This window comes from Centroberyx gerrardi, chromosome 11, assembly GCF_048128805.1.
Source record: "Centroberyx gerrardi isolate f3 chromosome 11, fCenGer3.hap1.cur.20231027, whole genome shotgun sequence".
Taxonomy (NCBI): domain Eukaryota; kingdom Metazoa; phylum Chordata; class Actinopteri; order Beryciformes; family Berycidae; genus Centroberyx; species Centroberyx gerrardi.
The window spans coordinates 15701513-15728788 of record NC_136007.1 but is presented as its reverse complement, the minus strand read 5'-3'; the positions used below and the strand labels follow the sequence as shown (position 1 = coordinate 15728788).

Genomic DNA, 27276 nt, shown 5'->3' with positions numbered 1-27276 from the left:
TCTGGCATCCCCCAGGTTCAGTTCTAGATCCTCTCACACTTAGTCCACACGCATCCCTTACCATTCGTAAGATTATCCATAATTATGCCATTCTCTTTCAATTTTATGCAGATGATGCACAACTTACATAGCAGCAACACCTGCTAATATAACAAAGCTAAACTGTGTTTTAGACAACCAAATATGGATGACAGGCAACTTTGTTCTCCTCAATGCAGACAAAAATGAAATGCTCCTTCTAGCCCCTAACCTGCAGAGAACTCACTTATCAGACGTCTCTCCTAATTTCACACACAGTTACTCTAAAGGATTCTGTAAGATGTCTTGGTGTTATCTTTGATCCAGACCTTTGACAATTACATCAAGGCAATATCCAGAACAACATACTTTCACTTTAGAGAGTATCTTCAGTCATGTCCTCTCTGTTACTGAACTAAAAAAATGACCTGATTCATGCATTTGTTTTTCAAGAGTCAATGACTGTCATGCACTGCTCTCTACCAACCCCACACTTAGAAACATCCAGCTTATTCAAAACTCAGCCAGCCAGAGTACTCATGAACTACAATACATGAACACGTGCCAAGTTTTAGTGTATCTTCACTGGCTATTTATAAATGCACATATTGATTATTAAGTCCATCTTCTAACATCAAAGGCATTGCGTGGCCTTGCGCCTTATTCCAGTACACCACTCACCAGTACACCATCACCAATTTACTTTTTCCTAGAAGCCTAGCCATACTCTCTGCTCACAGGATGCAGGACTGCTTGTCATTACCCACATGCAAAAGAAAACAGCTGAGGCATGAGCCTTATCCTATAGGGCCTCCTCCCTTTGGAGCACGCTTCCTGCCATTGTCAGGGAATAAGACACTCTGTCAGTAGTTTTTTGTCCCGAGTCAAGACCCATTTATTCAGCGCTGTGTACAACCCACCTCACCTCCCACCTCACCAGCCGTTCCTCTCCCTCTGCCTGCTTTCCTGCAGTCTGTTATTTGCTTACTTCTCCAGCGGACCGCCTTGGTGTTGCAAATGCAAAATGCAAACTCACAAATGTGTGTGTGGGTATATACAGACACACACACACACACACACGCATCCACAAATAGGCTTATTACTTGACGATCTAACAAGGGGAGAGGAACTCCTCACTTAAATCAACGCAGAAATCCCCCTTAAAACATAATCTGAATATGTTGATCTAATGATATTGGACAGCTCAATCAATATCTGTGAACATGAGTAAATCTCTCCCTAAGCGAGAAACAAGAGAACGGAGACTCTAATCTGTGATATCATCAGAACACAATACCTTGTGCTACTTCAATGACATTGGATTAATGAATTGGCTTTGTGGACTTACAAGTCAAAATTAGTTTCATTTCATGATAATGCTAAATTCAATAAATCAGAACATGTGACTATGTCCCTTTAATATCACAGATACCGTCACTGTGTTGATTCTCCCACTCACAGCCAGGGGAGGATTTCCAGGATTTGTCTCTTGATGACATTATTAAGAGAGTGTTGCCTCTGTTGTGTCTAGCTTTTGGAGAGATTTGCCCATTTTCAGAAATCTAGAGTAAGCTGGCCATGTTCATTGTAGGAATATCAGAATAAATCCTTTTTTCGGGTGGATTTTCCATTCAACTATCTTTAGCAAGTATCAGAAAACATGCAGGCAAATAAATGCACTTGAACACAACCTGGCAGAACTGTCTGCCGGTGTGTGATCTTATTAGGAGCATCCAGCAAGTGTCACAGTGCATTTGTCTGAAGGAAGTGATGCACACATAGACAAAATTTCCCTCAGCTGATGTTAAGTTGGCAATTGCACCGTTGTATTTAGTTCTAAAATCAAACTACCACACTAAATATCCAACCTGAGGGTGTAGACACTCCAGTATTTCTTGCATTACTCTTGAACTGCACTATGCAAGTTATTGATCCAGCCAACGTCTCAAGATCAGATGAAAAATTATAAGTAAGTAAAAGTAAAGTAAAATCTGAATTTTTCTTTCCAGTTTATTTGCAATAGTCCAATTGGACCAGTCTATGTAAAATCTTTGCTCAATCAGTTCCAATTGAGATGGTCCACAACACAAGATCAGGGTGATAATCCTGTGTGTTTATTATTATTAGTTTATTTGTTGTATCCTAACTGAGAAAACTCAACTAGGCTGGCAACTAAATGCTTTATCAGAGTAAGAAACCTGCAAGAAATTTTGTTGTGTTTTTTTCCAGCATGAAATGGATCTGGATCAACACAAACATCCTTACTTCCTTGCAGGTTCAGCATTTTTCCAGCAGAGGGACCTGGTGGAGATGAGGTTTTCTATCCAGCTACTCTAGTGGAGGATTTCCTACAGTATCCTTGTTTTCCACTGGATGGTGCTAACTGCCCCCTTGCATCTGTCTTTCTGCATAACTGGGTCACTGTATGGTGAATGAGTATGTGGGCAATTCATGAAATTGGGTACTCAGTTCAGCCAGGGAGTCTGGGGAGCACCATATCATGGTGCAAGGGTAATTTGTGTAAGATTCACTGACAGCACCATTCATCTCAAGGTAAAGCCTTAGATACCCGTTAATCAGAAAGGCTTTAGAGGAGCCTAAAATAATCTGCACTATTTACACAGCAAACATGTGCATGGTCAAAGATAGAGATAAGAGAGTGGGAGTAGGACAATCCAGACAAAAGACACAAAAACCACTGATACAAGCATCCTAGAGGTTTGTGAAAACTGAGGGAAAGGTGGTGATAAATTGGTAAGCAGAGGGACAAATTATATTAGAGAGTCTGCTTAATAACAAGATAAAAAAGCTGTTCATCTTGGTCAGGGGTAAACTCCAATCTATACACTGGGGAAGCCGCCATCTCTAGATTCATCTTCTGCTTGATTTTCTCTTCCTTCATGGCCTTCATGCCACTGCACTTGACTAACCTTTGTTCCAGTTTAAATGTAATGCTTGTGAGGGATGCAGTTAATTGGCTAGTTTCACTGCCATTCTCCCCTTATGACTTTTAGCATTACAAAGTTACCAGTTCTTACCATTTAGTGTCAGTTTAATGACAGCAAAGACAACCAAATACATGATGAAAAAGATGATTTGATTTTGTTCAACAATGATTTAAAAATACATGGTTTGGATGGAAATCTAGTAGCAGCGGAAAAGGGTGTGGCATTATTTCTCACTTAGCCCTGCTTCTCTTTGTGTATAAACATTGTATGCATTAAATCTGAAATGTACAGACTATTTTAATATGCTGCTGGATCTAGTATTTAAGAATTGTCTAAGGTGAAGTTGGGGTAAAATGTGGAGTGCTATATTTTTGCTATATTTAATCTCCATAAAACTATCTGATGATGTCAGGCTAACCATTTCATGTAGAGTGAATGCAGAGTGCCATTAAATTATGGCTTTGGTGTAGGGCGTGTTTGATAATCCTGCCAAATAGCTGAATAGGGAAAAAAACATGAGTTTAATGTTTTCCGTCACCAACAATATTAATACTAGGATAAATAAATCCTAAGTATCCCTTGATATTGCTACTGAAGGACTGGCGTTTCCATTTTATGTCAACTCAGCCCTTCAGGATCAGACTTGATCTGGCTAACCGACTATGCACCACAAGTGACCAAATCAATTTCACATGGCTGATATTTTCTACTGACTTCTACTTTCCAATGAGCTTTAGTTGCCGATCCAGAATGTTTATTCTAATTTTTGTTGCTAACATGTACCCATCCGCAGCGGAGACAATAGAGAAGCTAGCAAACAAGCAGGTGTGCAGGAGCGATGTGGGACCATGACACAAATCCCAGTCACATAAGCTTTTTTCCCCTCAAGGCTGGCCTCTTTTTAGTCTGCCAGTCCATAAAGATTCCAGCGGGCTGAGGCACTATTTGGCAAGCAGACCGGGTTTGGGAAAATAAATCCCTCTCTCTAGCTGCAGCACGCAGAAACCTATCTACTATGAACTTTGTTCAGACTGGTTCTGCTCAACTCTACTCAGCCATTATAACTCTCTGAGAAGTAGCACTGAAATGGGGTTCTCTGGTTGGCTCAGTGGCCTGAGGTGGTTGTCATATAAGCTACTTGCAATATTGTCGGCTCAAATCCAGCTCACAAACTTGTCGTATGTCATCCACCCCTCACTTCTTTCTTCTGTCGCTCTCTCCACTATGTACTATCTAATATAGAACAAATGTAATAAAAACAATAATCAATATGGCCACAAGCGGCCACTAGTGGGGTCAAAGCCCATGGAGCAAATTATTTGACAATGAGAATATAAGCTTGATTCATAATTTTTTAAAAGTTCTACATCTCAAAAATAGAATGTTTGACAGTGACAGTCCTGCAACTGCAGCTGAAATGGTGCCTGACATATTTTGTAGGCAACTTTGTAGGAGAAATTTAAAAAAAGGTTGGCCTGATGGTGGCGCTATGGAGCATCTGTCACACTTTGGGGTCCATCCCAAATATGTATCTGAAGTTTGGTTGCTATAGCATCAAGTGTTTAGGAATTATGCCGAATACCCGAATTTCCCCACGGGGATTAATAAAGTGATATCTTATCTTATCTTATGCCCCACTTCCTCTTTGTGTGTCTTCCCTGTCAACTGCATATGTCCCCCACGGCCAAACAGTTTTGAATTTTCAAAATTCTAATCTAGGAAGTCCCTATATGCTGTGTGCAAAATTATGATACGATTGGATCAACTTTTCAGGAGAAATATCAAAAAATTGATTTTGCATAAAATCCAAAATGGCAGAAAAGAAAATCCATATGTATAATGGATCCAAGGAATTTGAGGGGAAAAATATAGATTTTAGACATTATGGTTCAGGAGTTATTGGCCCAAACGTAAAGTTGCTTGTTATAACGCCCTGTTGCCTGAGTAGTGGGGGGGTTTGAAACCTATCCAACAAATGTAATTGCTCTAGGACTTCCGGCCTCTGAGGTACAGATCGTTTTAGGGAAGTAAAAGAAGAAGAAGAAAAAGAAGACAAAGCATCCTAACAAAAACAAAAGGCTTTCAGCCCTACGTGCCTGAACCCCTAATAATATGATAAAAGAAAGAAAGAGATATTCTTGAATAGTCCCCAAATGGCTGAGAAGAGTATGATCTCTCTAATTCAGGGATGTTGCTTAATTGAGTAATAGTATTATGCTTAGTCTCCATTAACTGTGTTCATCCCTGATGGGAAGAGTCTTTGTTAATATGGTTGCTTATGCGTCTCTCTTGATTAGCCAGCAAGCCAAGGACAGTCAGGATTAGAAAAATAAGCACATCTAAGGCACCTAGAATAAAACTTTACCAGCAGCTGCTGAGCATTTTTTTTTCTCTGGGAGACAGCAAATGTTTTATTGAAAAGAATTAATTGATTTTTCGAAGTTGAAGTGTTATAGTATAAGCATGAAATTATCATTCACCAAATGCATGAAAATGCAAATTGCAGCCTGTGAAATAAGAGTTAAGAAGGTTTAAGATGTCATGGTATGTATAAAGTGGGTTAATACACGTTTTCTGGTTGTTTTGTGTTGACACCAGACCCAGCATGCACCCTAACCCATGATGCTCTAGTCGCTCACCTTTGCCACCATGTGATTCCTGGGGCTTCTGGGGTTCCTGTGGGTTAAGGCTGGCTTTGGTGGCTGATGTTAGTCCAGAGTCTATTTTGGCAGTGCTGCTGGCAACAGGGGATGGTGTGGCAGTGGCCAGCCTCAGATTTGCAAGACCGGGTCTTATGTTGGCGGAGCCTGGTCCCGCATTTGCAGAAGCTGGTCTCACGTTGATGGGGCTAGTTCTCATGGGAGGTCTATAGCAGATGGAGGGCTGGGGAACCGACTTCTCCTCAGTTGCACTGCCTGACTTCAGCTCAGGCTGCAGAGGGAAGAGTGACAAAAGAGGACAGCAAAGAGCGATCAGTGTTGACAGCTAATTCACATACAGTGGAATTACTGTCATGTTTGATTAAATCATTGGATAAATGATTTACCAAATTACAGTTCCCAAATGACCACACTATGCCAAAATGAAACACACAGAACTATGACCGCTGCTTAAGAGTTTAAGGGTGTGTGGAGGGGAAATTATAAGGCGACTTAAGCATCAAGCTGCCTCACTAATCTCCCTTCCTAATCTTATGCCTTCCTGATCAGCGATCTGATTCTCGCCTCCTCTCTCTCTCTTTCGCTCTGCCTGCCTCCCTCCCTCTCTAACACCTTTTTCTCACATCAACTCGAGAAAACCTGCAGTAGCACTAGCAACAGGCACAGCTACTGTACATCTGCAGTACCAAACCAGCCCCTTCCTGATTTCCAGAAACAAATCATTCTATCTACAGACAACACATTCACAAAATAATGAATCCTGGAAAGGGAGGCTTAGGCAGAAATTCTTGGCTCTCAGACCAGCCAAACCTCCTAAGGTGTGGATGTTCATTGCCGCATAAGCATGGGTTGGCCAGAGATGTGTAGGGGCCTGTTAAACGGAGAGTCTGGTATAGATATAAGGAGTGAAAGGGCAGTTTCCTTCTGTGGCAAAGAGGAGGGGCAACGAGAGAACAGAGGAGAGCGCACTCGCCCAAACCTCGGGAGACTATCCCACAATCCCATCCATCTGCGACTGACGCATTCTCTATCTCTGGCGTTTTAATTCCCTGATCAAGTTCATCAACCATCTGTTCTAGGGCAGTCCAGAAATCCTGCCTTGCCTCGGTGATTCAGCTGTTCTCTCAGTACGTGTCACCTGCACACACACACACACACACACACACACACACACACACACACTTGCACACACACAAACAGAGAGAAAGAGAGAGAGAGAGAGAGAGAGAGAGAGAGAGAGAAAGCTTACTCCCTAGACAACCCAAGGCTGGAGTGATGATGGAGCCAGTGGGAGGACAGTTCAGTTCAGCTGTTCCCCAGAGAGAGCTACGAGGGGTTGGGCAGCCTAGACAAGCTGGAACATAGAGGGGGAATGCTGGGAGAAAGACGATCTGGAGCGAGGCTGAGAGTGAGGGGACAGCTGGCCTAACCACCATTTCCTGTTACTCAGAGAGGGTGGGACTGCTCTGCGAGACACGTAGACGCAGTGAAGCCACATTTTAAAAGAGCCGAGGAGCGGATGACTGTACTGCTAATGACATCTTGTTGTATGTGAAGAATGTGTTTTAAAATGTATCGTTCAATCCAGATGACAAACCGCTGGACAATTAATAATCCATTGCTTTGTATCAAACATTGTAAAACACCAACAGTAGTCACATCAGAATACATTTCTGAATGTACACTGAGAGCAGTAAATTGTCTAAAAAAGCACAAATGGCACTACAGCAACTAGAAGGAGTTGCACAAATCTTCTACAGTGCATTTAAAAACTCACAAATACCTTTTCTGCTGCCGGAGTTGATGAGTGCTCACTCACTGACACCTGTGGGTTTAACAAAGACATTACACAAGTATTACAAGGCCATGTAACCCAAGACCACAGAGCTCAGTGAGTGGACAATTACAGCAGTCAGTTACCGCGACTCACCTGCAGAGGGAGTAAAGTGCTGCCTTCCTCACAGTTCCCCTGTTGGTTTGAGAGAAACGGTGCCATGTTAGAAGATACAAACGACACGTCACCCTCCTTCACTTTGAATCAGTTCTGTAACATAACTGGAACTAGCAGCCACTTTAAAAAGACAAATCTCTTGCGTTCAATTCTGGTTTTTGGTATGTTCTGTGTATGAGTGTAGAGTGCTTTATTAAATGCTGCATCATATAAATACAAATCCACAACATCTGTAAACTGGCTGTGACTTCATGATGGCAGGAAAAAATTAATGAACGCCTGGCCGGGATACGCCTGTTTACACTGAGTGAGCAGCATGCAGCTTTAGCGTGGAGAATCATCGTGGTCAGGCCAGATGAGACTGTCCACCCAGGCTCACTCTGGCTCAGTGTGTGCAGCGTTACCATGACAACGCAGCAAATCTCTTTTTAAGATAGCGTGAAAAAGGAGGCATCCCCCAACTCCAAAATCAACAGCTCGCTCACAGCCAAGCACACACACACACACACAAAGACACACACACACACACACAAAATATCATCATCCTGGAAATTATACACTTTGAGTGCTTACTTTGATACAAAATATATTCCCAAAAATAGACCAGATGTGCTTAAAAAGCTAATAAATGATAACTTTCACAAACATTTATGACTTGCAGATAAGAAAAAGTGATTAAAGAGCTACACAAAATGAAGTGGGGGAGATGTTGGGTATGGGATGGAGAATAGATGAGAGAATGTGGATTGGTTAAAAAGCAAAGGTTAAGGGGAAAAGGGCAGTAAAGGGACTATAAGGGTAGATAAGTGGGTCTGATAGATGATGTTATTTGGATATCACTGCTCCTTGGGGCCACAGATACACACACCAACACACCACACACCTTTAATTTAAGCGGTATTCCAGGTTGTGTTTTAGGAGGGAGGTTCTCCCTCTCGGTCCTGGCAGGTTCTGCGGCTCTTCTGTGTACCAAATTGCTCTTCAAGATACTTTCCTGATGGCTGCAAAACAGAATCAGACAATGCCATGTCTATTTATACTTGCACGTCATATAGATATGTTCCTTATTTTTCACAAAACATGATCTCAAATGGTGTATGATATCATAGAACGCTATATATCCAGTTTTTCCTGACAGTTTCTTAACCATATTCTTTATTTAATGCTATACCACAATCAATGTTAGAGCAGAAACTGTTACTGTAGTCTTAAGTGTCTGTGGGATAACTCTTTAGATTACAGCCTGAGAACAAGATGCTATTATGAGTCATTAGCCGATCAGGTGGTAATTAATGATAACAAGTTTATGTAAATTAAATAATAGCTATTGATATACAGGCGAGAACGAGTGATAACCAATAGGTTTAAGGTGATTAAGGAGATAATTTTAAGATGAATGATGCAGTTAATTGCCCCAGTAAATAAGCTGTTAGCCGCAGCTACAGTATACTATAATATGTTGTTTACTATATTTAAGAAGACTGACATTATGATTAATATCTTAGACAGATAGATAGATAGATAGATAGATAGATAGATAGATAGATAGATAGAAACCCAGAAACCCCGCTACTGTGTATTACAGGAACAGTCTTTAACACTTTAATGGTTGTTGATTTACATATTCAGCAAATCTGTACTATAATTTGAGTGTCTTTATTAAAATTCTCTAACTAGAGGAATTCCTGTTTGTTGAAATGGATATTAGGACTATGTATGTGAATGATAGGCATGTGTTATTGTCAGATTTATGTTGAAGAATATCTTGGGAGTGTTTTGTGAATTTGTGTGGGAATCCATGTGTTTGGTAGCACAATTATTGGGGCTCGTGGGGCAGTTTTTATGCGAATCTATCCCCAGTAAAGTGAATTACAAACAAACTGCAACTTAAGTCATTAATGGTGACTATAGTCTGATTGTGGATTCCTTCTAAGTAATTAAATTATAACGACAAAGAAGTCAACCATTAGTCTTCTTAATGGTTATCCCTAGTTTTAGCAATTAATTTACCTTAGGCATAAAATAAGTCTCCTAGTTATCTCTCATCATGGAGCAGCATACACCTTAATAGTAGCTGTTCATTTATCTGAGTGATTCGGTGCAATATTAATCTTCTTAATCAACAGTTGTCACTTGTTTTGTCTATCAAAAGTTATTAATGCATGTTACATATTGTTCACTGCCTGTAATTAAGTGTAATACCATGCGTTATTCTGAAGGCTCGGCGTCTTCTTTTCCCCAAACCCTGAGCAGATGATTTTGGAGGTCTTCAGCTCATCCACCTCTCCAATCACAATGACCGCCACATCTCCATCCCGGCCAAGCAGCCAGCTCACATTCTTACTGTTGGCTGCAGGGAACACACACACACACACACACACACACACACACACACACAGTATGAGTTAATCTAGTGTTGAATTATCCAAAGACCATTTACTTAAGGCATGTAACAGGTTCAAGGAACAAAAACTAAAACCGAAATAAAGTTACAAAACAACATGATTTTAAAATGTTGAATACTGTAAACTCTTCTTACACCAGTTATTATGATTTTTCCATTCCCATGTGAGATACCTCAACATCGCAATGCAAATTCTATGTTACGACAACCATGACATGTTTAGGCTGCTTTCGTTTGTCAGTAATGCAAAACAGAATCATAACATCGGCATACAAATGATCAGTTTACTAGTGAGACATAATATGCATCATGTTCAGTCAGCGGTCAAATGTTGCTCAGTGTAACCAAAATGTTATACATACTTTCTTCTGAGACCTGAGGCTTAATCTGTAAACATGACTTTGAAATACAGAAAAATATTTTGTTCTCACGCCTTGAGTAGGAATCAGTTTTTGTCCTCATATCTCTCATTGGGAACGGTTGCTAACTTCATGCCTGCTCTATTCTAGCTCTGGTCATCAACAGGCCCTTTGATGGGTTGAAACCGCTGTGCTGGTTCATAGACAGATATGAGCAACAGATGGTGGGGCCCAAGAAGCATGGTTTAAAACACTGATGTAGGAAACAAGACCCTCACGTGGATGATAAAAACAAGAGTGGACAGGTGAGAACCCCGTCCTCCTGCCCCACCCCCTCACACACACACACACACACACACAAACATGTCACTACCATTGTGCCTATGCCTGGGAACAAAGAGAGACTACTTTATAGAAATAAAGCAGCTGACAGAGGCTCAGAGGGTGAGAGTTTGTTGGAAAACAGGATGACATACTTTCATAGTGAACTGGTTTTGCCAGCCGGCCCTGTGGATAGCATTCCAGCAGGGCATAGCAGGATGACTGTGAAAACAAAGCAGTCAGAACATACCTCGGTAAACAGCAATCAGCACAAACTGACAGCTACCACCACGACGCCATTGTCTAGGTGCGGGTGAGACTAATCCTGTCAGGTGACTGGCGAGATTTAACATAAGTTGTACAAATTGTCGCCAAGGATTCCCTGACATGTGTTCTTCTTTTACGGCCCACTGTACAATGGGCAGTCATTTCAAATGTAGCTTGTAATAATGTGGTGCACTGTAATTTTAGTGGACTGAAAAATGTTTTCAAAATGAAAGAAGATATTTGTCCGTATCCATAGAACAAGCCCAAGGTTACATATCTGGATAGGGTTTGGTCCATGGTGTTACGAGACACTGAGCTGTGCAGTTGGTCTCCCTGCCACATGTGAATGTCACCAGTCTGCCTGGTGAGACGCACACGCACGCACGCACACACACACACACATACACACAAACACACACACACACACACACACACGCACACACACACACACACACACAAAAGCACCGGTGTATAGCCACATACATATACACACTCATTACTCTCAAGTCAACTTAAAGCACATGCTGAGTTTACCACAGAAAGGTCTCATGATCACACAGGGCTAAAGACTAAAAGCATGTTGGTAACCGCAGCCTACAGAGACATAGACTTATTTCTATGCATAGAAACAAACCAGCATGTGAGCTCACACGGCAGGCCGTCCAGATACAATCAAACTCTCTCTTTGTTTTTCAAACACATACATTTCCTGCATGCTTCCTGTTTTGCCCCCCGTTAATTGTTTGAAGCATTGGCTCTGGACTCACTTCCTATTTTACACAGTAACACTAGACTTGTAACTATCCACCATTTCCTCTGCCCTAGATGAAGCCGGTGTAGAGAATTGTGGCCATGTGACCCAAGCCTGCAGTGTCTATCCTACAGTATGGAGCAGTGTTTCAGTAGGCCGGCGACTCCAAGGGACAGCTGCCTTGGTCATTAAGAGATAGAAAGAGTACTGTTCTCTCTCTCTGAATGATGGTTGATAATAAGTGCTTTGTTATTAGCCAAGACGGATCAAATTACTGTGTCAATCAGAATGAATGCACTACAAAAAATCTCCAAAATCTCCATCTTAACAAGTCAGTTAGTCTATTATTGAGTCCTAAAATGGTAATTTTCTTAGAACAAGTGAAGAAATCTGCCAATAGGGTTAGATAATTCAACTTGCTTCCAATGCAAATCAACTTGTTTCAGGAATTTCAGGAATCAAGTGTCATTTTCTTGATAGTAGTGCAGTGATCTGCCTTATTCTGACTTGTTTCAAGATATTGACGCTTATAGTAGAGAATTCCCGAAACAAGTGAAACTGCATTGGAAGCAAGTGGAATAATCTCACCCCATTGGCAGAATTGTTCTCTTGAAGGCTGAATATGAGACTAAATGACTTGTTAAGATGGACGTTTTTCACAGTTTGTACCATCTGCAAAGTCATATTAGGGCCGGTGTTCACCAACCGCCATATCTTTCCGCACCTTGATACTTTGTTGTTTGCCTTGTCATCTAAGAGCCTTTGTGTAGAATGTAAAAATAGAGCAAATTGTATGTCAGAGTCATTACATCACAGATTTCTCACACAGGGACTCGCTACCAACGGAGAGAAAATGCAGACAGGCAAGATTCTGCAGTAGGCGTCAAACCAGTTTCAGGACAGACTCACAGCCTCCTGAGTTCCTGATTGTTTTGTTTGTGGATATCTGTATGTTTATTGTACAGCTCTTCCTCAAAATCAGATCTGCCCAGAGCAGAGACCTCTCCTGACAAGCCCATTTGCCATTCATATTGCTTGTGCAGTTTCCTCTCGGCGGGCAGTTTTGCTTGTCATCTCTATGTTTTCATCTGCCACCTATTTTCTGTCAAACACACATTCCAGACATGAGCAGCATCTCTGACCCAGTGAATGTTTTTCTCTCCACCGCCTTAGGTTGTAGGCTTCCAGTCCTTGGTACGACTGAGAACAAAATGATCTAAGTGAGAGCCTGAAAGCAAAACACGCACACACACACACACACACACACACACCCACCCCCACACACACACTCGCTTCCAAACACTTCACATTGACCATTACAAACAAGAAATATTATACACCATATAACTGCTGTAACGCCTATCATAATAACACTTGTTAAACACTATTATATATACCTGTTATAATAAATTCAGTGCAGGGTTAATAAATCTCACGATGATGCCGGCTTTATTGTGTTTCAGGTCTGTGGCCGGTATTAACGTCTGTCAAACGTCTGATTCACCAATTTAATCAATCAGTTGTAGTGTTTAGGAATTCAAACATAACTAAATCATATTAGTGTGAAGCATACATTTGTTTCTATCAGTGCCATCAAGGTCTTCTTCCATCTCTCAATCTCTGTAAAATGATGGGCGAAGTGATTTAGGGAAGCTAGTTTTGCTTGCCTTTCTGGAAACTTTCCACTTGCTAAATTGAGTTCAGGTAAACCCTGCAACCCAGTGTGTCTCATTTCAACGTGCCCATATTAGTGCACAAGTGTTGAGGTGACAGGAAACCAAACTCGATCTGCCGCAGCAACAGGATGTCTAGAGGCGTAGGATGTCTGTCACAGCTAAACCACACATGCTTTTGCAGCTCAGCTTCATCCTGGACTGTAACTCTCCATCAACTAATCCACAGCAAATTGTGCAAACATCTTGACTGAAAAGGACTGAGGATGAATAGCTTTATAGGGGCCAGATGGCTCTCTGTCAAATACTTTGTTTAAAAGTGTGAGGGATGGTACGGTTGAAAGACTTAGTATATACAGGGAGAAGTAAAGATTTTAAAAAGTGAGGTGGTGGTGATGGGTTGGAGCGGCTTACCTGTCTTTGGCTTTGTTCGCTTGGACTCAGCATTCCCCCCCTCTCTCTCCAGTTTCTCCTCCCGCTCCTTCCAGCGCCGCACCTGCTCCTGGCGCATTTTCAGGAACAGGGTCTTCTTCTGGTCCTCGTTCAGGGCGTTCAGCACATCAGGATCGATGTACATGTCCTTAAGAATCTGCTGCAGCATGTTGGCGGCTGGACGGTGGGTCCGCTAGGTGCCACCTGGCCAAGCTGTGGGGGGGGGGAGGGAGGCGCTGTCCTTCAGCCAACAGCTTCTTGAGGTGGATAGTTGATTTATAGTCCAATGTCATCAGAGGGAGACATTCACAGCTTCTTTATCCATAAAACCACTCTGACTGGCACACATACGTATACACTGCTCTTCACGAATCAAGGCAGGCACTCATCCTCACACACACACACATACAAAGACACATACACTCATGCCCGCACACACACGCTCACACACACACATCACTCACACACACACACACACACACATACATATAAAATCCAGTTTCCTCTATGTGCTGTACTGATACTCCCTCCTCCCTCCTTAGGCGTCAGTTTCCTTTGGCTGTGGAGGCCATCACCGGAACACTCTACCAAGAAAAAACACAACATAAAAAATTTGAAGTTCCCAAAACATTCCACTTCTCTCTCACATACACAAAGTTGGATTGTCCCATATGTTCTTTCAACCCCTTCTTACATGTAGAAAGTTTCTTTTCCAGTCATTCCTTTTGAAATTCTTTTCCGGTCGGTTATCTTGTTCCTCCCTTAGAGTACGGAAGAGCCCAATCCCTCTTTCTAAACTGTCAGTGTACACAGAGAATGGGAGGAGATTCCAAAGGAATGGGACTGTTTCTGTCATCAGTGGCCCACCTCCCTCCTTCTCCTCCACACACACACACACACACACACACATCCCTTTCCCACCCCCGTTCCTTTTTCCCCCCTCAAACTCCCATGAGATAGCGGCTCCATTTTAACGTTGTCATTTGCTGGTTGTAACAAATCAACAGGGTCACAGCCCAGGACAGCATGAACCAGTTTCTCTAACAAGGGGACTGCAATGGACTCCTCCAATCACAGTGGGTAGTCTAACAATGGCTACCACATAAGCAGCACTTGGAGGGAAAAGAAAGGTTTGTCTGAGACTGGGGAACTATCACACCGGTGGAATACAGATTGGTCTCTGCTAAACACATGGTAGGGCGCAAAGAAAGGCAGACGGAAAAAAAAGGGGGGAAAAGCAAAGGGAGAAAGTGAGTGGTACAGAACAAAGGGGAAGTGTGAGAGAAGGGTAGAATTTGCTAAAGAAGGAAGTACTCACAGTGGGATGTAGACAGCCGCTCCAGAGCAGAGTATGCTAACTAAGCTGGAGACTCAGAGTGCCTGCTTGTCTTTGTGTGTATGACTGAGCTGATGACATCACAGCATTCCATAAACTCTCTCTCTGTGTCTCTCGCTCGCTCTCTCGCTCTCTCTCTCTCTCCCTCTCCCTCCCTCTCTCTGTCTATGAGGAACATACAAACACACACAGATTATAATTTGTTTCAAAAAAAAAAAAAAAAAGGAAGAAAGCAATTCAGGAAGCTGAATTCAGACATAACAGAAGTTGTAAAAGAGATAAAATGTTGGAGACAGAGAGAGAGAGAGAGAGAGAGATAAAAAACAACAACAACCTAAACCTAAATCTAAACTCTCAAACTCTCCTATTAACAAGATTCTTCCACCAATAAATAAATAAATAAATACATCAATAGTAACTTCTCTGTCTCATCATGTTTTTTTACAACAACAGTTTAATGCCATGTTACCCACTGGATAACACTGAAATTATCAACAGTACTAATTACTATATATTTAATATACATGCACAAACTTTATTCTTAATTCTAAAACCACTTAAGATCATAAGTTATTTGTATAAATATCAAATCCATTTGTGAAATAGAAATTAGACATTTATATCATTATCTAGACATGGATATACAGTACACACACACACACACATACCTTTTTTTATCCTTTAAAAGATTACTTTTTTTACTACAATTTTGAATGACAGAGCCCATGATATAATCTTATATTGTGGCATTAAAACATGAGCTTTAGATACAGTTTGGTGCTATAAAAAGTTTGTCTAGTTTGACTAGACCTTATATTTTGCCCTACCAAAGCTGGAACAATAAGGCATAAATGATATACCCAAATTCTGGGCAACTATTTATAAAATAATCAGGAAGCTCTGTTATGATGTCCATGTGTCTTATAGTGTTTATTGAAGTAGCAATTTATTTTATATTGTCTGTTGGTCACTCTACCACAGTGAAGCCAAAGGCAAATTTATTTTGTGGGAACAGTTTACCTTAAGTCTAAACTCATACTTCATTTTGTCCATCCATGTCACCTGGCCAATGATAATTCTCCAGCACTGTGTCTTTGCTGTGATTCTACTGGTGTAAAAATACTGTTTGTACTCAGCGAGCTCTGAGCCTCATATTTATAAGTAAACAGCGTCCTCTAGTGGCCGACAACAAGAAGGTCTACTATGACTTACGTCATCATCACATCCCTGCTTTACTGCATTAGAACATATAGTACAAAACTGCACATTTGAATAAAAATGGAAATAAAATGATAGCAAAGGCAACATTTCCAAACATATGCTGCCACCTCATGGATCTACGAAGCCTAGCAACACCACTCCCCCACCACACACACACACACACACACACCCACACACACACAAAAGGTAAAAAAGGGATAACAGACATCGTAGGTGCTATCGAGACCCTGCACAGGCTCTTCATAACATCGAATCAAGCTTCAGTGCTGGCAGAGATTGTTCTGTCGATGATGGTCATGTTGAAGCAGCAATCAAACATGAACGCTTTTGTTTCCTGAGAAGACGATCTCAGTGTGGCAGCTGGACTAGACTAAACCTGCTGCATTAATCTTCACTACAGCAACCTTCCTGCCAGCGATTACTGCTGTTGTGGTACTAATTGGCGAGACTGACAAACCATTTTTTTTTTTTTTCAAAGATTTATTTTAGGCATTTTATGCTTTATTTGACAGAGATAGTGTGAGAGAGAGACAGGAAGGTATGGGAGAGAGAGAGGGGAGGACATGCAGCAAATGATCGCGGGCTGGATTCGAACCCGGGTCGCTGTGGGAAGGACTGAGCCTTATATGGTACGCGCTCTACTCCGGAGCGCCCCCTGACACACCATTTTGATGGAACATAGCACATTTGCTTAGCCTGTGATCAATAAAATATACTACGCAGTCACAATGATAGTCTTGCTTTCACTAAATACATCAGCAGTCCTGATGCCTTGCAGCATTGGTGTCAGAGCTGTGCTGACCCAAACCGAACCTCAATATGGCTGCTTGGATTAAGTGCAAGTCAGAGTCCAAATTGGCATCTGGGCTGGAGTCCATCTCAATTTAGCACATCCCTCTCTCTTTATTCTCCCTTCTCCCTGGCCAGCAGGGCGGCCTAGTCTAGACCGTCCCTAAACAGAACAACTGAGGTTCAGCCCAGTGTGTGTGTGTGTGTGTGTGTCTGATGTAATCCCTTCTGAAACAGGCTAGGTGGTCAAGCAGAAGGATGCAGGATTGTTTTGGAACAATCGTCTCAAACTTTGCTGGCCCTGGCATCTTCTTCCTTTGTCATAGCAACTCAGCTTTGTTTTGAGAAGCAGAAGCAACACCGATGACTGATGATCCAGTAAATAATATTTTTTTTGGCCTATATTTGTAACATTTAGATTTATAATAATGAACATGTTTTATACAACCATTACATCTTATTACTGTGCACCAAATCAACGACTGATGTCATAATAACAAAGGCTTCTAACTAAAATCGATAAACTTTGATAAAATGAAATGAAAAAGTAACCTAGATACTAAACTGTGTGACCGGCTCATGTTTGCATGCAGTTCTCCCTCTGGTATTGACTTGCTTGTGTTGAATAGCAATATGGCATGTTGATCAGTAGATTCACCATTGTCTGAGGGGAAGAAAAATGCTGGATTGTGGAAATGTAAATGCTCCTTCACCTCGCAAGAGTTCGGATGGAACTCGACTTTGCTTGGCAGCCATTTTTTTTCTGGGTATTTTGGAGACACACCACCCCCAACACCCAGCAAAGTGAATATTGAGGAGAAGGCATTTAACTTTGAACACAATCCCAGCCCTGGTCTTGATCTAAATCTGGGCCTGCGTGGCCTTCACACAGTGGGATACTGCAGATCCTTGAAAAGTCTCTATTGTTTGTTTCTCTCAACACCTTTCTTTCTCTTTACATGTAGGTGTCGGAGAGAGAGACACTGCTTTGATAAAGAAAGCCTCAGAGGATCAACCTTAAAACTCTATCAGAAAATTGGATTATTTGCAGTCAGTTGCAACACTTGGAGAACAAGCATGTTCTGTTGGGTGTTGATCAATAAGCTCTCAAAGGAACATTTCTTTTGAGTCAAATAACCAATAAAATACTGTGTAATACCCAAACTTATAAGCTCACAAAAGACCAGCGATTGCATACAGTTGATTACAAACTGCGTAGTCAGGATGAACAGAGGGCAAAGTAATGCTTTATTTTACAGCCTGGTATAACACATACTAATGTAGAAATCTCAAAGAAAGTCAGGCGTCATCAGGTATTTGTCATTGCAAAGAGTGCATTTTGAAGGCTGTAAAATTAAGCTTAATCACAAGTATAGTGAAGATGTAAAACATTTTCACGTTCGAGGAAGCATTTCTAATTAGTATCAATGCAAATGTACAGTCATTAGAATTTTTTAAACACTCTTCATCAAAGTTAAACATACTGTTCATCTGTCAGTGAATTGCAGACATTTTGGGATGTTTTCTCTGTTTAACAAGAAATGAAACAACATGAAAAACACATACATTTTGAATGTAGATTTTCCCTCGTGGGTAAATTAAATTTATTTTTAAAATTTGTAAAATGTACATAAATTATATTTAATGCATCAAAACCAAATGAGTAAATCAAATACCCTCTTTTAAAAAGGAGGCAACATAAGAGAGAATGACATTCTTTGTTGAGATCATTTTAAACAAGTATTGGTCAGGCATTTCATCAACCTGGGAAAGCAAAGTGCTACACACAACAACCACTGAAGACATTTCACCATACACCTTAATGAGGATTGGACCAAAGCACCTTTTCTTAGCTTAAAGCTAAAATGGAGACTCCGCTGTATGCTTTAGGGGGCTTTTCCTTTTCACCAAAACTCAGTTATATGTTGTTAGTCTCCCTTCAACAACCATAAACCATGTTGACCCTTTCCCTAGACAGAGGCATGTTAGAGCCTAACTTGGTGGCATTGTTCTACTTGAAGTTAAAATACCTATGTGAACTACTCTGCCCATCAGGCTGCTAGGACCATGGTTTACTATATTTATTTTCCTCCCAGGTGGAGCTTTGAGTGCAAATAAAGGCATACAACTCCTTCATGAGAAATAAACATGGAATTCAGCCACATGCTTTCAAATAGTAATCATATATTTAATTGATATACATATATTGCCACCATTGGCACATACGATATTGCACACAGTGATGAAATGTTGCACAGAAAAAATAGATATATTTTTTGTGGGCGAAAACATTCCAAAATTACAAATAATGTGGAATAACGCTGAAAAGGTAAAACAAAGCAAAACAAAAAAACAAAACAAGACATGCTTGCTACTCCCCATTAATTGAGCGACTTACTAATTACACATTACTACCCGAGCCATAGAACTAGCATTTCAAGGGGGCTCCAACAAGAATTTAAATCATTTCAGGCCACAGCCGATGTTCCCAATCAGCCCCTGCTCTCCCTGCAAATGCACTTGGCTTGTGAAGAGCCAACTCTTCTGCATCATCTTGCATCTAGGTGACCACCCCCTTCCATGTTTACATGTAGGCCGATACCTGGATGGCTGGGGGATGGGGATGGCAATGAGGTTAGGGAAGAAGGAAGGTAGCAGAAAAAAGTTAAGAATTCTGCTCCTAATTTTCTTAAGGGTTCATAATGAACCCTTTTAGCACCACGAGTTGTGCGCTAGCACACAAGGGGGCTGAGACAAAAAAAAGAAGAAAATACAAAAAGCAAGAACAAGAACCCAAACTGCGATCCAAAGCACCAGGCCAGCGTGTAAGCATGCGGAGTGTGTAAGGCACCAGGTTGTTTATATGCTGAAGAGGATGCTCCCAATCAGGTATCATTTAGGCTATACCAGAGGCTCCAAAAATAGGTGGTCAAGGACAGTCTAGTTTGCTGGTTTCCAGTCAATCTAAACATGGGAGCAGTCATTTAATTCAATGCTGAGGTAAATCTGACATTATCTGATTGTTGCCAGTTTCTCTGGAGTTAGCTGACAGAGTTTATAAAACTGCTATCACACATCTATGAGATGTGACTGAACTGGATTAGAACCAGTTGTTTTCCGTGCAGCAGCCCAAATATATACAATTAGACCAAAAGGGAACCTTATCATCCAAGGTAGATATTTGGGCGTACAAACCTAAGGTAGGGCTATATATTGGGTGAGTATGTGTCCAAAATAGCCCCACTAAACTTCACACCTTTAGATCTTTACCTTGAAGGGACGGCCCATCTATTGACATTGAACTGGAGTTTCACCAAGTGAATTAAACCCACGTCTCCCCGGCTTATCCAGTTGCTTTACTCAGTGGCCACCCTCAGTGTGTTGGTGATATTTTGATTAGTTCACAAGGTCGCTCCTTGTACAATCATGCTTTCAAACCACTTCCACTACAACTACACCATGCCTTTGGATGGAAATCACTCAGTACTCAAACTTGAGATCGGTAGAATATAGGCAGATAAAAATATGTATGGAAGGGTCCTTGAGCCAATATTTTGGGAGACCAACATCTATCTTTTGTGCAGGTAAACATGCAGCAATAGCACTCCTTGGCACCATTTGGACTTTTATGACTTTACAGGTCCACAAAATGTTTTATTTTCTGTTCCAAATGTACCAACCAATAATGCTATGCTTAATTTTGCCCGTTTTCAGACCACTAAGCCAATCAACAAAGTACATGTTGGGTGTTTGTCTTGTTAAGTACTCTATGTTACAATATGCAATTCAGGCCATTTGCTACATGTTGTCTCTGCACTTCCTCTATCGAATACACGTTGAGTACCTTTAAAACAAACACATTGCATAACAACGAGACACAAAGGTAGTCTATAGTATACCCATCTGCATGGCAACATTTTCAATTGAAACAAAAATTACAATATTAATATTTCTTTGAATGCCTCTGGCAAATGTCATCATGTCAAGATCCATTGACCAGTTCAATATATTTGATTTTTATGCAATGCATATTGCACAACAGATAGAGCACTTATTTCATTTCATGAAAATGCCTATATGTTCCTTTTTATACTGCATGACATCTAACCAGTTTCCAAAGCAGGCCTAGCCCTCATATGATTTATGTGTAAACACATCTCTACTCACAGGTAAAGGTAAATAGGATGGCAAGTACACTGTGACAACCTTTTACAAAGTTTTTGAATTTTGGTTTAAAAATTAAAATATCTGATTTGTGCTGAAGTCATTAGCTCACATGAAAAGGACTTTTTTTTTTTCCTCAGAACTCGGCAATAATTCCATTTGAACATTGCAAACACTTTTTTATAATAGCTTTAACTGGTACAAAAGTTCTCTGTTAATAAGGGAAATAAACACTCAGTTCAATATTGTTTGTTGTCAAGTAGGAAACAATGTTCAAATATAATGTTATTACTTTGTTTAGCAGCCTGTTACTGTATTAATGGTGATAAGTGGGGTAACATCCAGCGATGAGTGACAACATGTCATAACTGTCAGTTTGTGGAGGTTTCTTTATATTGTGGGTGATGCTCCCTTGGAGTTAAACCATTACAGTTAAATCTTTAGATTTCTTTCTTTATACAGTAGAGTTTTTAATTATATTTCTCTTTTGTTATTTTGATTACTTTTGCATGTTTTTGCTCTATATATCAATCCTCGTCTCCATCATCTGCCTGCATCTCCTCTTGTTGCTGCAGCTCGCATGCCCTTTTCTCCCGCTGTTTCTCCTGGATCTTCTTCATCTCCTCGGCATATTTACAGAAAGTATTCCCAAATTTGGACCACACTTTGAAGGGCACCGTAATTGAGTTGCGGTACGTTGGCTTCACCTCGCTTACCCTCATGAACACTCCATACTTATTGGATCCGACGTCGAAGAAAAAGCGTTTGTTGTCTACAGTCAAGGATGACCCCTCGGGCAACTCTGCAGGTTCGTCCTCTACACCGTAATCGTCAATAAGTTTAGCCAAAGCGTCGCGAAACTCAATAAGTCCCTGGGCAGGCAGAGCAATCGTCTGGCCTTGCGTGGATCCCAAACCGGGCCCCCGGTTAACGGTCTGTCGAATCCTCAGAAACCGTCCCCTCTGGTTCTCTTTCAGATCCATGTAGTATTTCCGATTTTCCCTGACCAAGAACTCGCTTTTAAGTGCTCGCCGGGGCTCGTCTTGTACAATGTCCGGATTGCTTGGACCTAGCTGGGCATAATGCTCGATGAAGTCCCCCAAGTAGTCACGGAACTCGACCGCCACGGACATGGAGAGAGTGAGGCGGCTCTTGTTTCCCCCGGCCCCGACTTCTGCTATCTTTAAGAAGCGGCCTTTCGCATTCTGCTTAACGTCCAAATAGAAGCGTTTGTTTTGGATGTCAACCCGCTTCGACGCCAGCTCTTGTGTCTCGTGCTGGAGCCCGGAAGCCGAGCCCGCCCCTCCTGTCGCTAGGTGCATGGAACCGATGCCTGGGCCCGTGGCTGCTCCTCCCTGCTCACTTCCACTGTCTCTGTCCGCCATGATACTGCCTGCCTGCCTTCTCCCTCTGTCTGCTGCAAACCCACAGCCAGCACACAGCCACGCCGGAGTTCTCGCGAGATCTACACAGAGACATAAAAGTGGGGGGAAAACATTGCGGGCTCTTATTTCTCCTGCACGGTGACATGAGCTGTCAATAGCCAAACGAAATGGTCTCCATAAGAAACACATTTATAGTTTTTTCAAGATTTCGATTGGTCGCCACAATTTCTAAGTGAAACGGTTTTGCTGCTTGGAATGTTAACCTACTTTCTATTTAAAAGTAAAGTTTTAAGTAAAAAAAATATATTTAAAGCGTCCAAGCACCGTTCCAAAGTAGACCTACATCATGTGTAAACGTGTGCGTATAAACTGTGCTTAAAATATATGGATTAAGTCCACTGTCCTACTCTAATAAAAGCTTTCAGTGGAGATTTAAACAGGAAACAATGTCAAGTAGTCACATGTATATATGTGAAACCAGTCCTAACCTATGTGACTTCTCACCGGGGCTTGGTCTGAACTTGACTGTGCAATGCCATTGCAACCTTTGTTTTATTTATTTTTTTGGCCAACGTGGCCTTATAGGCCTCCTGGGAGCAAATGTTGCCATCCTAATTGCATTAATGTCAATTGTGTCAGTGTAGTGGCTTAGGCTATTTTCCTCTAACCAAAAGCAACGTATCTCAAAATAATTTAATGTAGGTCTATCAGTGTTGGATATAGGCCTAGTGACCCAATATAACTTATTTGATGTAATGTTATTTTTCATGAATATAGTTAGACGTTTGAAATCATATAGGCTACCTCCTGTTCAAAATAACCTCGTATTGGCCTATATATCTATGTCTAACATTAAATAATGATAGTGTTGTCTAGCAGACTAGTGGTTGAGCTAGAATAGTTTTCAGTGACCAAAGGTTTTTATAAAGCTTTGTAAATACATTGTGTCCCATCTGTAATTTTGAGAAATTAAAAATGTAATTGTAGCATTGTAGTTTTTGTATATTTATTTCTTGATGGCGGTCGAAACAAAGTGCTCAGTCAACCCCTTTAAATAGAAACTACATTTAATTGGTCACTCTTTCGTTTGGCACGTATAGGACTAGTGTTCCCTGTTGGTGACACTTTGTCTACAGTAATTAATCTTCCTCCTCGCAAGCTGTTCTTGTCCACCTGGACCCGAATCTGATTTATTATCGGCCAGAACTGCCACTTAGATTATCTAGTTTATATATCTTTTTAACTCTTAATGTGCCTCTTGGTCATTACCCTAAAATTATTCCCGCACATCATTACTGAGCGCATTGGGCAGCATTTAAATTCCAATGTGAACTTAACTTGAACAACTTTGATTATTATAGCCTATTTCATAGAGGAACAGTATATAGGAAGCTATACAATATTGTTGTATGAATTATTTCGCATTGTTTTATATTGAAAACTTCAAAAGAATGACATCAGATTTTTGTATTAAATTTAACCTACATTGTGTTCGTGTGTGTAGGCCTGAGCCTATATTTCTTATTTCAACGAGGCCTTAAATAAGGTGGGTTAATATTATAGACAATATTTAGTCAATTAAAATAGAATTAAAATATTCATGAGTGGATACCTTAAAATGTTTGCATTAATATGTACACAATTTCACAGATATTCTTTGTCAGTAACTAACATATTGTTTCAGGATACAGGACTACAGACTATTTCACCATCCTGTATGCTGAAGCTCATTATAAGCAGGCTCGCCTTCTCCCTTTTTAAGTCGATAATACATGGTGAATATTTTCATAATAAGTCTAGGTCTACCGCTTGAAGATTAAATTTGTGTAGGCCTATGGATAGTCTAATAAAAAAAAAGATGTATGGGCTAAGTGATAAACCCTGTTCAAACTGGACGCACACTAAGAAATGTTTGTGAACACTCGTTAACTGCTAAAAATATCCATCTTATCAAGTCATTTAATCTGATATTGAGTCTTAAAATATCTTTTTTCTTACAACAAGAGATAATTTCATTTTATTTAATGAAAATCAACTTGTTTCAAGATTTGTATTGAATCAAGTGCCATTTTATTGATATTAGTAGAGTGATCCGCCTAACTATTGTTGCTTCAAGATATCTAGGCCTATAGCCTATTTTTTATTTCTCAAAAAACAAATAAATAAATAAATAAAATCCTGAAACAAGTGAAACTGCATTGGGAACAAGTGCACTGTCTCACCCCATTGACAGAATTTGTAAGACTGAGACTAAATGACTTGTTAAGATGACATTTCTGCATGTGTCTGACTCATAGGACGAGAGCCTTCTTAAAGGTTATTTAAAGGCCCAAGCAAGCAGTTCATTAATGCAAGGACAGACCAACCCAGACAAAGAAAACTAAAACATACAAAAAAAAAGATATATATATATATATATATATTCATAAATGCCTTGATATAGCCTATGAGCTAACTCTGACGTAATAGGATTAATGTGACAAAATATTAGTTAAATATATGTATGTAAGTAAAATGTTTGTGTATGTCTGTTGTTTGTAAATAGGCCTACTTATTTAAAAATTGTGATTGACCTATTGTAAACAGCATAGCCGTCTTCAATTTATTGGTTCAACACTGACATTGCTCTTAAAATTAACGAATACACAGCATAATAGTATAGCATAATAAAAATAAAATAAAATAATAAAATAAAATAAAATTAAATTAAATAAACGAATAGCCTAAGACATTGGGATACAGAGTTATAAGCATGATAAAGAATGGTAAAGATGAAGGCATGATTTCCAATCCGTATACTTACAATTATTTTATAGGCCTATGCAATAAAAACAATTAAATAAAATAAAAATCCGCATTCGGGCTTTAAGGCAAATGATTTTAATGATTTCTTAATATTATAATAGCCAATTATAGGCTAGTGCGCATTATTACCACCATAATAAGCAATATTACATACGCTATAGACTATTCTGTGAAATTCATTTAGTGATAATCAGTGGGTAACTTTTATGCAAAATAACGACTGGGCCAAAATCGCCCAGCTATATCCAGCATCTTCATTCAGTGAAAAATAAGACTTGAGTTATTGTGTGGCGGAGTCCAGATGATGAGCAGGTCGGCCTTAACGGGCGACTAGTTCAACTTACCTTCTCTCTAGTCTTCTAACTCAGCTGCTTTCTTATTCCGCCAACGGTTGGATCTGTTTTATAAAATCATTGAATTATTGTCCTGTTCTCCTTACCTCAAGTCGGCCGGCCTCCTGATCAGCGCTACAACAACCATGACTTCATGTCACACAACAGTGTAGTGATGTGGTGAGAAAAAAAAAGTGGGTTGACTATTGGGTGATAATGAGAAGGCAAACCAGCACTCATATGAAGAAAAAGGAATCATAATTTCAGAAGAAAACAACAACATTAATTTATTTTTCCCCCTTAAAGGACCCTAACTTATAATTTATACCAGTTTGATGCTTAGCAACATGTAGGCCTATACCACAAATTTATGCCAAGATTCATGTCAACCTAAAATGGAAGGTAAACTGAGTTTGGGTAGGTTTACCCTCCGCTACATCAATGTCAGTCTAAAATCATGCTGGATGTTTCTTCTGAACTCCTTATCTCATTGCCAGGCCGGTCGACATTGTTTCTATTCTTCCAAATCCCCAGCTGACATTTTAGCGCGGAATTAAGGCTACTATTCTCATTCTGTTTACTTTCATAGACATTATTGTAGCAAACGTAGGCCTTACCGTGTCACTGCTTTGTGAAATGCACCTGCGCTGCTTTGTTTTATTATTTTTCCTCAGCCGGGTAGTCAGATTTATGTGATAGGCCCGTTACATAATGATCTGTCCTGATAGGTTAGGATAGGATAGTGAAAAGATTGCTTAGGGCAGTGGTTCTCAACGTGGGGTCCGGAGACCACCAGGGGTCCTTGAGGGGGTTCCAGGGGGTCCCCAGCAAACTGATAAATTGTTAAACTTCACCATTATTTCATTTACAAGAAGTTAACACAATCAGAGAATGTAGAATAATGACTGTTTTGATCATAGTTTCACTGTTATATACCTACAATATAGATAGTCATGGAATTCTGGACAAAATCATATCTAACAATAAAAATATTCTCAGATTTGACTTTGAGAGAGAAAATATCATCAAATGGGGGTCCGTAGCCCTAATGTGGACTAAATTAGGGTCCTCGATATGAAAAAGGTTGAGAATCACTGGCTTAGGGAGCTTATAGTATATTGAAACGCAGATGAGGTGCGTTGCTTTGTTCTCATTGTTTTATTACTATAGGCAATTTAGCCATAAAAATCTATAACCTGACAACGTATAGGCTGCAATCCTCAGTGACAGAAGATGTGTTTAACACCGTCCTCCTAGGCTGAGAAATATCTCAAGGCTTTTTTGTCCCCCTTTCGAAATAAGCCTATTTTCCAGTCCAAAAAGCTCGAAAAAAATATCTGAATATACTTAGAGAATATATAGGCTATGATTAAGATACCTTCTCTGTAAGGTGTAATTGATCAGCTGCTCCAATAGACCACAGATAACCAATTTAATTTACTTACCACCAGTCATTAGTT

General features: G+C 40.4%; 2 protein-coding genes across 3 annotated transcripts in view; both read right to left on the bottom strand.

Moving 5' to 3' along the window:
* LOC139910788 (uncharacterized) overlaps window positions 1-15245 on the bottom strand; it is a 19134-nt gene extending 3889 nt beyond the window's left edge. Inside the window, exons 1-7 of one of the 2 annotated variants that reach the window (XM_071898209.2) lie at window positions 15103-15245; window positions 13767-14368; window positions 9780-9927; window positions 8461-8578; window positions 7557-7595; window positions 7410-7451; window positions 5606-5897 (exon numbers count right to left, since the gene is read on the bottom strand). In XM_071898209.2, coding sequence (XP_071754310.1) covers window positions 5606-5897; window positions 7410-7451; window positions 7557-7595; window positions 8461-8578; window positions 9780-9927; window positions 13767-13953 — 826 coding nt within the window. In that variant the 5' untranslated portion in view covers window positions 13954-14368; window positions 15103-15245. Of the gene's footprint in view, window positions 1-5605; window positions 5898-7409; window positions 7452-7556; window positions 7596-8460; window positions 8579-9779; window positions 9928-13766; window positions 14369-14478; window positions 14600-15102 lie in introns of those variants that run through there. The other variant, XM_071898210.2, reaches the window with a different exon arrangement.
* A 3140-nt stretch (window positions 15246-18385) lies between these two features.
* puraa (purine-rich element binding protein Aa) lies at window positions 18386-22699 on the bottom strand. Its single transcript, XM_071898220.2, has one exon. It carries the CDS (start codon window positions 22677-22679, stop codon window positions 21822-21824), a length of 858 nt encoding a protein of 285 aa, XP_071754321.1. The 5' UTR covers window positions 22680-22699; the 3' UTR covers window positions 18386-21821.
* Window positions 22700-27276: the final 4577 nt, after the last annotated feature.

What these genes read in the sequence shown, in the direction of transcription:
- puraa (XM_071898220.2), bottom strand. Translation starts at nt 22,679, where the DNA reads ATGGCGGACAGAGACAGTGGAAGTGAGCAGGGAGGAGCAGCCACGGGC.